At 64.3% G+C, this 11,265-nt stretch overlaps 1 protein-coding gene and 2 long non-coding RNA genes across 7 annotated transcripts in view; 2 read left to right on the forward strand and 1 right to left on the reverse strand.

Moving 5' to 3' along the window:
- Nucleotides 1–6,710, reverse strand: part of AGPAT2 (1-acylglycerol-3-phosphate O-acyltransferase 2) — a 13,498-nt gene extending 6,788 nt beyond the window's left edge. For both annotated transcript variants that reach the window (XM_040632214.1, XM_040632215.1), the window contains exon 1: nucleotides 6,382–6,710. In XM_040632214.1, the coding sequence (XP_040488148.1) occupies nucleotides 6,382–6,563 (182 nt within the window). In that variant the 5' untranslated portion in view covers nucleotides 6,564–6,710. The remainder of the gene's footprint in view (nucleotides 1–6,381) is intronic.
- On the forward strand, nucleotides 6,682–9,946 carry LOC121103126. Its single transcript, XR_005835300.1, has 3 exons — nucleotides 6,682–6,783; nucleotides 8,482–8,656; nucleotides 8,871–9,946. It is a non-coding gene; the product is annotated as an uncharacterized LOC121103126 (long non-coding RNA).
- A 498-nt stretch (nucleotides 9,947–10,444) lies between these two features.
- Nucleotides 10,445–11,265, forward strand: part of LOC103675242 — a 6,712-nt gene continuing 5,891 nt past the window's right edge. For 2 of the 4 annotated variants that reach the window (XR_571792.2, XR_571795.2), the window contains exon 1: nucleotides 10,445–10,837. This is a non-coding gene — a long non-coding RNA (uncharacterized LOC103675242). The other 2 variants (XR_571796.2, XR_571794.2) reach the window with 2 other exon arrangements.

Raw genomic sequence — 11,265 nt, forward strand, 5'->3', positions numbered from 1 at the left:
AGGGAGGGAGGGAGGGAGGAAGAAAGAAAGAAAAAGAAATCTGGTCCCTCTTCCAGGCTCTGACCCTAAGGCAGTTGCGGAGGCAGGCCTGCAGTCCTCAAGTGTGGTCTGAATCAGAAAAATCTGAGGGCCGCCCAGGGGGCTCCTATGGTGGAGCCCAAGACTCCTGATCTCAGGGTTGTGAGTTCAAGCCCCATGTGGGGTGTGGGGATTACTTAAAAATAAAATCTTTAAAAAAAGAGAAGAGAAATGTGAACCCGTCTGAATGTTCCCCGCTAGGGAGAGGTGAAGCAGGGGTCAGATCCCCAGCCTGCGGGGGCGGAGACACCAAGACCCGGACGCAGGCGCTGCAGTGGCGGGTCGCGAGCGCCCCCGCCGGCCGCGGAGGACCCCGGCCACCTCTGAGGCGGACCGTATTCTCTGCAGGAGGCTCTGCCGGCTTCCCTCTTTCCCTCTTTCAAAATTGTGGCAAAATAATATGTCACATAAAACTTTTGTTTTCATCGTTTTTAAAAGATTTTATTTGAGAGAGCGAGCTAGAGCGCGTGAGCAGTTCCCGCTGAACAGGGTGTCCAACGTGGAGCTGGATCCCAGGACCCTGGATCATCATGACCTGAGCCGAAGGCAGACGCTTCACCGACGGAGCCCCCCAGGCGCCCCAGCGTTTTAGTCATTTTTAAATGTCTGGTTCAGTGGCGTGAAATCCACAGTGTTGTGCAACCGTCCCCCATCCGTCTCCAGGACTCCTCTCTTTCCTGTTTGGATTTCTTTGTGCGTCTAACGTAAGGGATTGACCACAGACTGGTTTTTCAGGAACGGTGGGAGACGCCGCGTAGGCCTGCGCCAGCGGGCAGCGCGAGGGCAACCGGCCGGGAGCCGCGAGCTCTGCACACTCACACGAGGAACGCGTCCACACGGACCCGAGCGCGCACCAGCCGCTGCGGCCACCGCCGGCTGCCAGTGGTGCGCCCAGGCGGCAGGAAAGGCACCGGTTCGCCCTCAAGCGGACAAAGCGTTCTCCACAGGCCACACGCACGCGGCGGCCCAGCCACCTGTCCTTTTCCCAATGCCATGCAGTTTCAAGGCTTTTTGTGAAAGTGGTGAGAAAGTCTGTGTTTTTCAGTTTTCTCAATGCAGAAGGAAGGAAACGGAGCTCCTGCCGACCGTGCGCCGCCAGGGAGAGAAAGCCAGGCGGTCCTTGCCCAGGAGAGCAGAGGGCACTTCCCACGGCGGAGCCAGGTGGGAACACTCCCCCCGCCCCCGCCCCCGCGCCTGCACAGTACTTGCTACGTGCGGAGGGCCTGACAGGAACCCTCACGTTCGGTTCAGAGAGCAACCCCACAGGGTGGGGACACTCAGATGATGGGGTCTAGACTAAGTGGTTAAGCCACTTGCCCAAGGTCACACGGCGGGGAAGCTGGGGTGAGCCGGAACCCACCTCCTTACCTGCTTCTTGGAGAACAAGTGAAAAATGCCAGGCGAAGGGCGTACCGGAGGCGGGGTGCGGTGAGCACCCAGGATTGCAAGACGAAATTCCAGAATTGCAAAAGCAAATCTGTCCCTTCCCTGAGGTCCTGCAGACCCCACCCAGCGCCCAGCAGGACTGAAGGTGGCAGCTGTGCCCTCGGACAGCCCACAGCAGCCGCCACCGTCCTCAGCACCAGCCCCGCTGTGCCGACAGCCCACCCTACCTGAGTGCCCCGCACCAGCCGCAGGGCTCGGGGGCAACCCCCTCGGGAGCCAGGGCGCCACAGCTTGAAGTAGCTGTCCCCGGTGCTGACCCCGGCACATGGGCGCACAACTCTGGCTGCTGCCCTACCTCCTCTAGCCCCCAACCCCCCGGGGAGGCTAGCAGGGTGGAGCCACAGGGCTACCGGAAGCCCACGCGGCCAGGGGACACGATGAGTGCCTGGCACAGCATTCCAGAACTAGAGGCCAGGTGGCTGACTGGTGCCACCTTTCCATACCAAGACCCCGGGAGCAGGACCATTCCGCAAGCAGATGGGATGTCCTGGCCCTTTCTGGATCTTTCTCAGGAGCCCTCTACTTGACCCCAGACACAAACTGCCCAGGACACCTGAACACTATAAACACCACGGATCTTTCCAGGCTCGCTCCGGCCAGCCTCCTGGACCTTCTATGCTCAGCCTGAGGACACCCGGGTCTTCCCCAAGCTCTGGGTGACACAGATGAGATCCTGGCTCCCTGCTCCCTAGCCATGACCTCTGGCTTTGCGCTTGACCCCGCCCCCTCTAAGCTTCCACGCCTGCCTGTGAAAGGGGAAGGGCGTGGAGATGGAGCCCAGGAGGCTGGGACCCTGGGAGCAGCCAAGGTGCTCCCATCACAAGCAGATAAGAAGACTCCACCCGCCCCTCCCCCAGCCAGCACAGGCTCCAGGCGGCTGGAAGGAAGGTCAAGGCCAGGCCCTGGCCACCTGCTGACCTTTGCCCTCTGCCCCTGGCCTGCGGCTAGGTTGCTCCCAGATCTGGGCAGCTGTTTTTGCTGAGGCACGCCAGTCCCTGGCCAGACCCCTCTGGATTTGCCCCAGAGGGCCAGGGTTCTCTGTGGGGCTCACCTGGGGGCAGCCCTGCCAGGAAGGCCACACAGAGCCATCGATCAGCTCCGGGGACAGGAGGCCCACAGAGGCCATCTGGCAGAGCTGGAATGTTTTCCAAGTGTCTTATAAGCTGGAACACTAGGAGGGGGCAGGAGCTGGGGGGGGGCTTCCAGCCTGCCCGGAAGACAGGCTGTGCGGGAATGCGGTGAACAGCAGGGGGCTGGAAGGGGGGTCTGCGAGCCCTTAGTCCTGACCCAGGATCTCCAGCGCTCCCAGGAGCTCTGGTTTCTGGCCCTGCAACAGCACATCGGGCAGGGAGTCTGCCCCTGGCCATCCTACTCCCAGAAAATCAAAGGCAGACTTTCCTGCAAAACCAGGATCCCCGGCCAGCCCCCATGTGCCACGGGGCTCCCTGCATGCACTCCGTCCCCATCCGTGCACCCCCCAGGACCACACAGCAGCTGGCCGCGCTGGCTAAGAGCCTGGGCTGCTCTGGGGTCAAATCCTGATCACCATCGATAGGGCCCCCTGGTCTCTGGCCCAAACAATGCCCATTCCTTCCTCTTTGAGGCGCTGCATGAGCTGCACAAGTGGAGTGCCTGGCCGCCCCGCCTCCCTTGGAGCGGGGAGCGGAGAGGCGTGCCGCCCAGGGCCTGGCCATTCGGATGGACACAGAGCATGCAGTCCAGCCCTCCCCCAGAGGCCCTGCCACGGCAGTGTGTGCATACCGGCCGGAGCGTGGTGGGGCCGCAGGATGGAGAGGCTGGGAACTTTCTGTGGACCTGGACTGCCCAGCTCTGGTCCCCTTCAATGCACGAGAAAGTCAAGTCTCTCGGTGAAGCCGCTGTCGTTAGGGTTTCCCGATCCTGCAGCCGAACCCTAAGCCTCACACACGGCTTCGCTTCACTCTGTCAACAGCTGTACTAGGGACACCTGCCTGCTGGGACGAGGAAGCCTGGCCTAATACTCCCAGAGAGCACAACAGCCTGGGAGGGAGCCTTGGTCTCGGCCCCCAGGGGGTCAGAGGCTCCTCAGCTCTTCTGTTCTCATCACTGTTCCCTGCACACTCGGAACTGGGTCTAACAGGCAAAGGCCTCCTTGGGCTACTGCCCAGAGCCCCGTGGGGAGGGGCCCCTGCTGTTTGTGGGGGGGCAGGAAAGCAGGGGAGGGGCAGGGCAGGGCTGCTCCCCCCAGAGCTCCAGGCACCCAAAGCCCGGGTCTCCAGCCTTGGTATGGCCTCCACCCCTGTGGGCACAGAGGGAACGTACAGAGCATGCACTCTGGAGTCCCTCCCGGGGGGTCTGCACCCCAGTCCGCCAGGTCTTAGCTCTGGGAGCCCAGGCAACTGCCTCCCCCCACTTGGGAGCCTTACTTCAGGCCGCCCCTCGACTCTTCACCGAGTACTGGCCGTCCCCACAGTGGAGGCATCTCCACACGGCGCAGGAGCTGGGAGCAGACACCGAGCTGCGCAGCGAGGGGGGCCACCTTCCGGGGGGGGCGGGGCAGGGCGGGGAGAGGAGCGGCTGCACCCCCGGGGTGCTCAGGAGTCCAGGAAGACTGATGATGAGGACATGGCGTGTCCCAGACCCTCTGCGGAGGGGCCTACACGGAGGGCGTAGGGAGCCGGTCCGCTCAGCCCGCCGGTACCCCACTCCGTCCTCCTGGGTCCTGTCCCGGAGCCCTGCAGAAGCTCCGGTCTCTGCCTCCCGGGGCCGCGCCCCTCAGGGGAACTCCTGTTCACAGAGTCATCACTGTGACCCAGCCCTGGGGACCTGGGGGGTACGGGTAAGGAGGCCATGGCCTCTCCCTGGGGAGAACGGAGCACCTGCTGTCCCATCAGCATCCTGGGGTGGCCCCTTCACAGAGCCTGAGTCTGGGGGCTGCCCTGGGGAGGGGAGAGTAGCCGGAAGCTCCCACCCAGTACCGTCAGAGCCTCTAGGGTCCCCAGGGGTTCAGCCTAATTGGCCAGAATATCAGGGGAGACTGGGGCTAAGGGGAGCAAGCCCCAGCAGGCAGGGGGGCAGAGCCAAGGGAAGGCCAGCCAGCCAGATCCAGCCCCCAAATCAGAAAGGGGCCTGGTGACTTCTGATTTGACCCCTGGGAAGCAGCTTTGAAGTCTGAGTCAGTCCTTTTAAAAGACAAGGAAGCTGCTCATAAAAGAGGCCACCTGATGACACAGTGGGGGAAGCGCTGGGTCACCTCCTGGTTCTGTCCCTTCTACCGCAACCCTGCTCTGGGGCCAGCTCTCCGCGGCCTCCCCCTCCTGATGCGTGAGAACCACACTGCTGTCCCCTGGCCTGGCTCTAGGAGGGCAGCACCACCTCCAAGAAGCCCATTGGCCTGTGGCTCCTTGGACCCGCACCCCTCCTCCTGCTCTGCTGAGCCTAGGCTCCCGCCATGAGCCCGCTGCCCGCAGGGGACTTCAGGCCCCTAACCTCAGGCCCAGCCTTCAGAGACGGGCACGGCCTCAGGCACCCCTGCCCTGGAGTGGTGGGGGCCCAGCTTTGAGGAACCCCCTGAAATAGGTCCCCCCCTCCCCAGGGGCACTCCACTCAGGAAGATGCCCAGAAGGGCCATACGTGGGCTATCCCTGGTGTCTGCACTCCCTGGGATGCTGGCCTGGGCCATGCTGGTGGTGGGCAGGGGACACCAGAGACCCACGGGGCATGCTCCATTCTGAGTCCTCACCTACTGTGGGTTCCACAGGCAAGCCACAAACCCCTATAGATGGGGCCTCGAGGGCCCACGCAATGTGAGCCAGTTCCGGCAGCATCGGGCCGCCTGCATGAACAAGGACAGAGGTGGCGGGAAGATAGGAACCCTCACCCACTGCCCTGTAACCACACAGGGGGCAGGGACCTCAGGGACCACAGTATCCTCACGGCAGGCCACAGCCAAGAAGCCATTGCAAAAGCCACAGAGAGAAATGTTAGCAACAGCCCCCTGGGATCAGACACTGGGAGACAGGGCAGGAAGAAGCCCCCGCCCCTTTGCCTCTGACCCCTAGGGGCCCCCCACCCTTCAGCTGGGCCTGGTCTCCCCACCCCACACTCACCAGCCCACAACACCATAGTGCCCAGCTCACACAGGTGTCCACAGAAAAATTCCAGCCACCCCCCCTTCCTTCCACCCTGAGGCTGGACCTCAGGGGACGACCCCCCCCCTTCCCATCCAGGAGTCTCCTACCTTCTTAGGAGCAGGGACAGGGAAGGAGAGGGAGTCAGTCCCCACGGCCATTCACAGGTGCATTCATCGAGGGGCAGGTAGGAGGGAGGGGGTGCAGAGAAGACAGGGACGCCCTGAGCTCTACAGCTCCCGGTCCAGGCAGGAGCGGTGCTCCAGCAAAGCCCCCGCCTGGGGCAAGCCCCGCCGTCTGACCTGCTCTTTCCTCGCGGGTGGAGCAGGACTGCGCCTCTCCCAGCCGGCCCAGCGCCCTTCCTCGCCCAGGGCCGCTCCGCCACCCGGCGCCCCGAACGCCCTGCGAGGCCCGCGGGCCCTTGGCGGGGCGGAAGGACGCGGAGGCGCTGTACACCGAGACCTTTTGAAATCCCTCGGTGTCTGCGCCCGGGCCGGGGCCTCCGGGCGCGGAGACATTGTGACGCGGACTCCAGCGGACCGGCGCGCGCCGCCCGAGAGCTCCCAGAGCCCCGAGAGCCCCGGACGGGGCAGGAGGGAGGGACGCGAGAGCAGAAAGTTAGGAAAGCGGAAGCGGGCGGCGGCCAGCGCTCCGCCCCACCCCGGCGCTGTCCCCCGGCCGGCGCGCGCCCGCGTCCCCCGGCGCTCCAGCCCGGCCTGGCGCTCCCCGCCGACCCCAGGTCTCTTGCCTCATGTTCTCCACTGTCCGGCCGTGGTGGCGCAGCAGGCAGACGACCGAGGCCATCGTGGAGCCCACGACGCAGAGAGCGCAGTACAGGGTGATCTTGGCGTAGAACTTGGCGGCGCGGCTCAGCTGCACGAGCAGCAGCAGCCCCAGCAGCGCCGCGGTCAGCCACGGCCAGAGCTCCATGGCCCCGCCACGCCCGGACCGCGCCCCGGCGGCGTTGTCCCGGGAGCCCCGACGACGTTGGCCTCGGCTCCCTCTCTGGGCTCCGGCGCGGGCGCGAGGACGACCTGTGGGCTGGCGACCGCTGGCCTCCTCCCGCGCGCCCGTGCCCCTTATTGCGACGGCGGAGGGGCGGGGCGGCCCGGGGCGGAGAGGGGAGCGAGCGCGCCCAGGAAGCTGCTAGGTGAGGCACGCCCCGCCCCGCCCCGCGACTGCCCCACCGCCGCCCCGCCCCGCGACACTCCCCCTGCCCCCGCCGCCCGGTCACCTAGCTCCTGGCGGCGCGATCCCCGTCCCAAGCCCGCAGCCGCTGCGGGGTAGCTTGGGCTCTGGCACCGCCTCCCGCGGTCTGGGCCTCCTCACCCCGCCCCGCCTCGTGTTCCCCACATCCCCGCTGCCCCTTATTAACCCAGAAGCATAGCTCCAAAGGCGACTCAAGGACGCGACCTCCTTGGCAGCCGGGTCGCCACACAAGGGACCCCCTGAACTGCGCCTGCTACGTGGGTCTCCTGCTCCTTCGGGTCCCCTGGGGCAGTGGCAAGGAGACCCGGCTGGCCCTCTGGCAACCTCGCTCTGCGGGCCTGATGGGCACACACAGATTCCTGGTGCAGGCAGTAGGAATGGGGCGGGTTTCTGGGCGCGGCTGGGGGGTGACCGCTTTGGGTGCCAGGAACAGTGCATCACCACGGCCAGGAGCAGATACAGGGCAATTGTGCTCACATAGCCTCAGCCATCGGCCAGCCTGGAGGCATCGGTGCGGCTTGGGGTGGAAGGAGGGCCCTGGCTGGGTGTCCAGGTCACTGCTGCAGGGGGAGCCCACGGGGCCCAGCAAGCAGACTGAGCCTGCACGTGTCCTCTTCTGCAGGCTGGCTGAGGTCCTGTGTCAGCTGCAACTTCCAAGACACTCTCGGATGTCTGGCACTTCTAAGGGCATCAGGAACTCTCTTGTGGGTCTCTTGGGTTTCTCAGATGCTGAGGCAATCTGTTACTGAAATACTCCCCTGACAGCCCCAAAACCGATCTGTGTTCACCCACAAATACAAAAGCTTCGCTCTTCAGATGAATGGGAACCTTGAGCTCTAGGGAAGGGTGGGGTTCCCCGCGTGGCGCAGTAGCCCATTCACGGATGTTCCTAGCTCTTCCCCGTGGGGAGGATTGCTTCGCCTGAGTTGCACGCATGGTGTTTCTCAGTGGGATGGATGACAGCCTCTCGGCTCAGTCTCGGTCCATCTGTGGGGCCAGGGCTCTGTGTCACTGTCAATACACCAGCTGGTCTCTTTCCACTCTTGCGACAGGGCCCTGCTGCCCCTCCAGGGGAGGCCTGGAGCCCTCCAGGGAGGGGGCGCTGGCTCTGACCGTCCGCAGGCTGTGGGTTTATGGGCCCCTGGGCAGGGGCAGCAAGACCAGAGGTGAGCCTGGGGGTGGGTGGGAGTGGGTGGCCTGCGTCCAGGGGTGCAGCCGGAGGAGGCTGGGTCGCAGCGGGCTTCCCCGGGGCGGTTAGCAATGCCTGCAGCTGGAAGTCCTTCAGGGGTGGGGAGGTCCAGACGGGATGACTGGAACCCAGGCCTCACAAGCCCGGCAGGGCAGAAAGGGCCGCGTTACCCAAGGGGCTTCCTTCTGGTCCCTGAGCAGCACCCTTTCCAAGGGGACCCCTCCGGCTCTAGCTCACCCCCCTTGTCCTGCCTCCTCCTGACCTTTTCCCGGCACTTCCTACGACTTGGTGACTCGCGTTTGCAGGTTTGTGCACTTGCTGAGCTCCCCCGGCCCCGGTCGCACGGCCACGTCATTGCGGCCCATCTGTCTTGCTCGCGGGTGCCTGCCCAGTGCTGAGAACCATGGCCGGCAGCAGGTACAAACCAGCAAATGCACCCCTATTTTACAGATGGAAAATGGCCTTCCAGAGGCCAGAGTGGCCCTGCTGGAGTGACGGGGGAGAAGCCTAACCCTGGTCACTGTGTGCCATGCCTGCCATCGGAGGCTGCCGGCGGCTGGGGGCCTGCCCTGTCCTCCAGCTCTGGGGCAGCAGTTCTGGGCACCCCGCTGTGACCTCATACAGAGTACGTTACCCAATCTCACCTTCTTCCCCAGTTTCCTCCTGGGGAAATGTTGAAAGAAAAGAAAACACTTTTCCCCTGATGGGATGGGGAAGTGGGGTTGGGGGCTGGGGAGACACCCGTGGAGTGGGGCATCAGAATCTTCCAGTGTGGGTCTGAAAGAAACAATACCGTAAAGGTCTATTTGGAGAGCTAACGAAACCTTTTTTGTTTCTAGAAAGTGAAGCCTCGAAGAATCTTCTGGGTTGGTGGAGAAAAGAAATTCTCTCTTAAATCAGTGGTTCTCAACGAAGTAGGGACAGACACGGCTCCAGTCAGGTTCCACCCCAGAGCACAGCCAGAGCAGAGAAGCATGGGCAGGCATGTGCCCACGTCCTGTCCTGTCTGACCCTGTCAGGGTGCCCGGGGTCCCCACGATGAGCTGGGGGAGTACTGGGGGAGTTCATGACTGACTCAGTCCCAGTCCCTGCCGGTAACAGCCAAGAGCCCTCCTGGGCATTTCTGGGGCTCATGGAGACAGCACACGACACCAGGAGACACAGTGGAGGCTGAGTTGTCACACCTGCCGAGCCCCACAGGAGCTCACAGCCAAGGAGAGGGACCATCACTGGGTGCCAGGAAACTGGCAGCCGGGGGCACGCTGGCTCCTACCCGCAGAGCCACCAGAGGCTGACCAGCCCACCTGCCCATCCAGCCATGGTCTCCTCCTGCCAGGGCCCAGGTGGGGCCCCAAGGTCTCCAGGTTTCTCTCGGGTTGAGTGGCATGTCTGGAGGGAAGGGCTAGGGCTCTCCATACCTGAACCTGAGATAAAGTGAGCACTGTGTCCCCTCCCCACCACGTGGCGTCTGGGGCAGGGCTGGGGTACCCAGTCTCTGAAGTTCCGAGATGTGGCCTCATAATCCATGCTACCCAAAGCACCAGAGCCTGGGTTTCCCAGTCTACAAATGGGGACACTAGTCTCACCTAGCACGGCTGGGATGAACTGAGCCCATGGCCCAGGCTGGCCCAGCAAGGGCCACTCCTGACTTTTCCTCCTGTGTGTGGAGGTAGGTTTCTGCCCGGGAGGAAGTGAGACCGGATCAGGATGACAGCTCAGGAAGGGGTGTCTCAGCAAACCCGCAAGATCAGGGATGCAGGCGGGGGAGCAGCCTAAGGTACAGCTGGGCAGGGGCACGGCGGGGGGGCGGGGCTCCCTATGAGCTCCCTGCAGCGGGGGAGGGGGCATCTCCAGGGGGCTCACCTCCTGAGAAGAAGCTCCTTGGAAGGCAGGCGTCAGACTGGGTGGGAGGAAGGGAGGTAGGCCAGAGAGCCTGGCGGGTGGGGGTGGGGGAGAGGGCGGGCCGTGAGAACCCGGCTGAGCTGCCCTGGGGCACTCAGGCAGTTCCTATAGGCCTGAAGGTTTGCAGACCTCTTGGTGGTCAATGCCATCCTGCCACCTGTAAATAAAGTGCCTGTGAATCTTTCATGGGCTTGTGCTTAAAAATAGATGAGTGAGGCCTCTGGGCCGGCTTCCCAGGTCTCTGCTGTGGGCAGTGTCAGGGCTACCAACTCCGCAGGGAGGCAGGGAGGGAGGGTGAGGGCTGGCAGGCCAGGGCGCTGGGGGGAGCCGGCCAGGGCTCGAGGAGCCTGGGACAGTGCCTCCCCCACCCCCACCCCACCCCACCCCCGCTCAGGGGCCAATGGGAAGTCATCCTCTGGATGTGGTGTCTGGAGCTCCTAGGTGCCAGGCTGGGGGGAGGGTGTGGGAGGGGAGGGTGTGGCAGGGGCGGGGCAGCAGCCCATGTGACCCTTCTCCCTAGAGGGGTTTTGAGCTGTAACCCAGGGACAGAAGCGGATGGCACGATGGAGAGGTGGGACCCCTGGGCAGAAGAGGGGACCAAGAGGAACCAGAGCTGGAGGTCCTGGCCCTGGGGCTGAGGCCCTGTCAGCTACACGGAAGAGCTGGGCCCCCCACGTGGAGGCCCCCCACGCAGCCCCTCTCACCCGTGACACGCGAGTCTGACTCCCACGCTTGGATCAGCAGGCTCGCTTGAGGCTCAAACAGCAACCAGAACCCCACGTCTCAGATGGGCCCTCGGAGGTGGCCTGGCCCAGCCCCCGCTGGACAGACAGGAACACAGGGCCCCAGAGAGGACACCCCCGGGACTGCGGCCGGCAAGATGGAGCAGGAGGGAGACCCCTGGGTGAGCGGGGAGCAGCCCTTCCTCCCAGAGCCCCAGTTGCCTTAGCTGCGCCGAGAGGACAGGGATGGGCCTCTAGGGGCCTGTGAAGGTAAACTGGGCGGGCTGGGTGTGAAATGCCAGGCCTGCCAGCCGCTCCTCAGGCAGGCTGCCCTCTGATCACCTCACCCCGGCCCAGCTGGCGTCGGGACTGGATCAGCTGCCCCAGCACTCCCCAGGCCAACGCACTGACTAGATGGGGCTGGTGGCCAAGCGGGCTGCCCTCGGCCTTGCCCCGTCCACTCCTGGCTTTGGCTGCTGGCTCAGGGGCTGCCTCTCTGGGTTAAGGGGCCCTGGGGGCGCCCTAGCCCCTTCTGTCCTGCCTCTCACTGCAGGGGAGAGAGGAGGCAATACGCACTAGAGAAGGGGCCAGGGGCCGGGGGGGGGGGGGC

This window comes from Ursus maritimus, unplaced genomic scaffold (genome assembly GCF_017311325.1).
Source record: "Ursus maritimus isolate PB19 unplaced genomic scaffold, ASM1731132v1 scaffold_17, whole genome shotgun sequence".
Taxonomy (NCBI): Eukaryota; Metazoa; Chordata; class Mammalia; order Carnivora; family Ursidae; genus Ursus; species Ursus maritimus.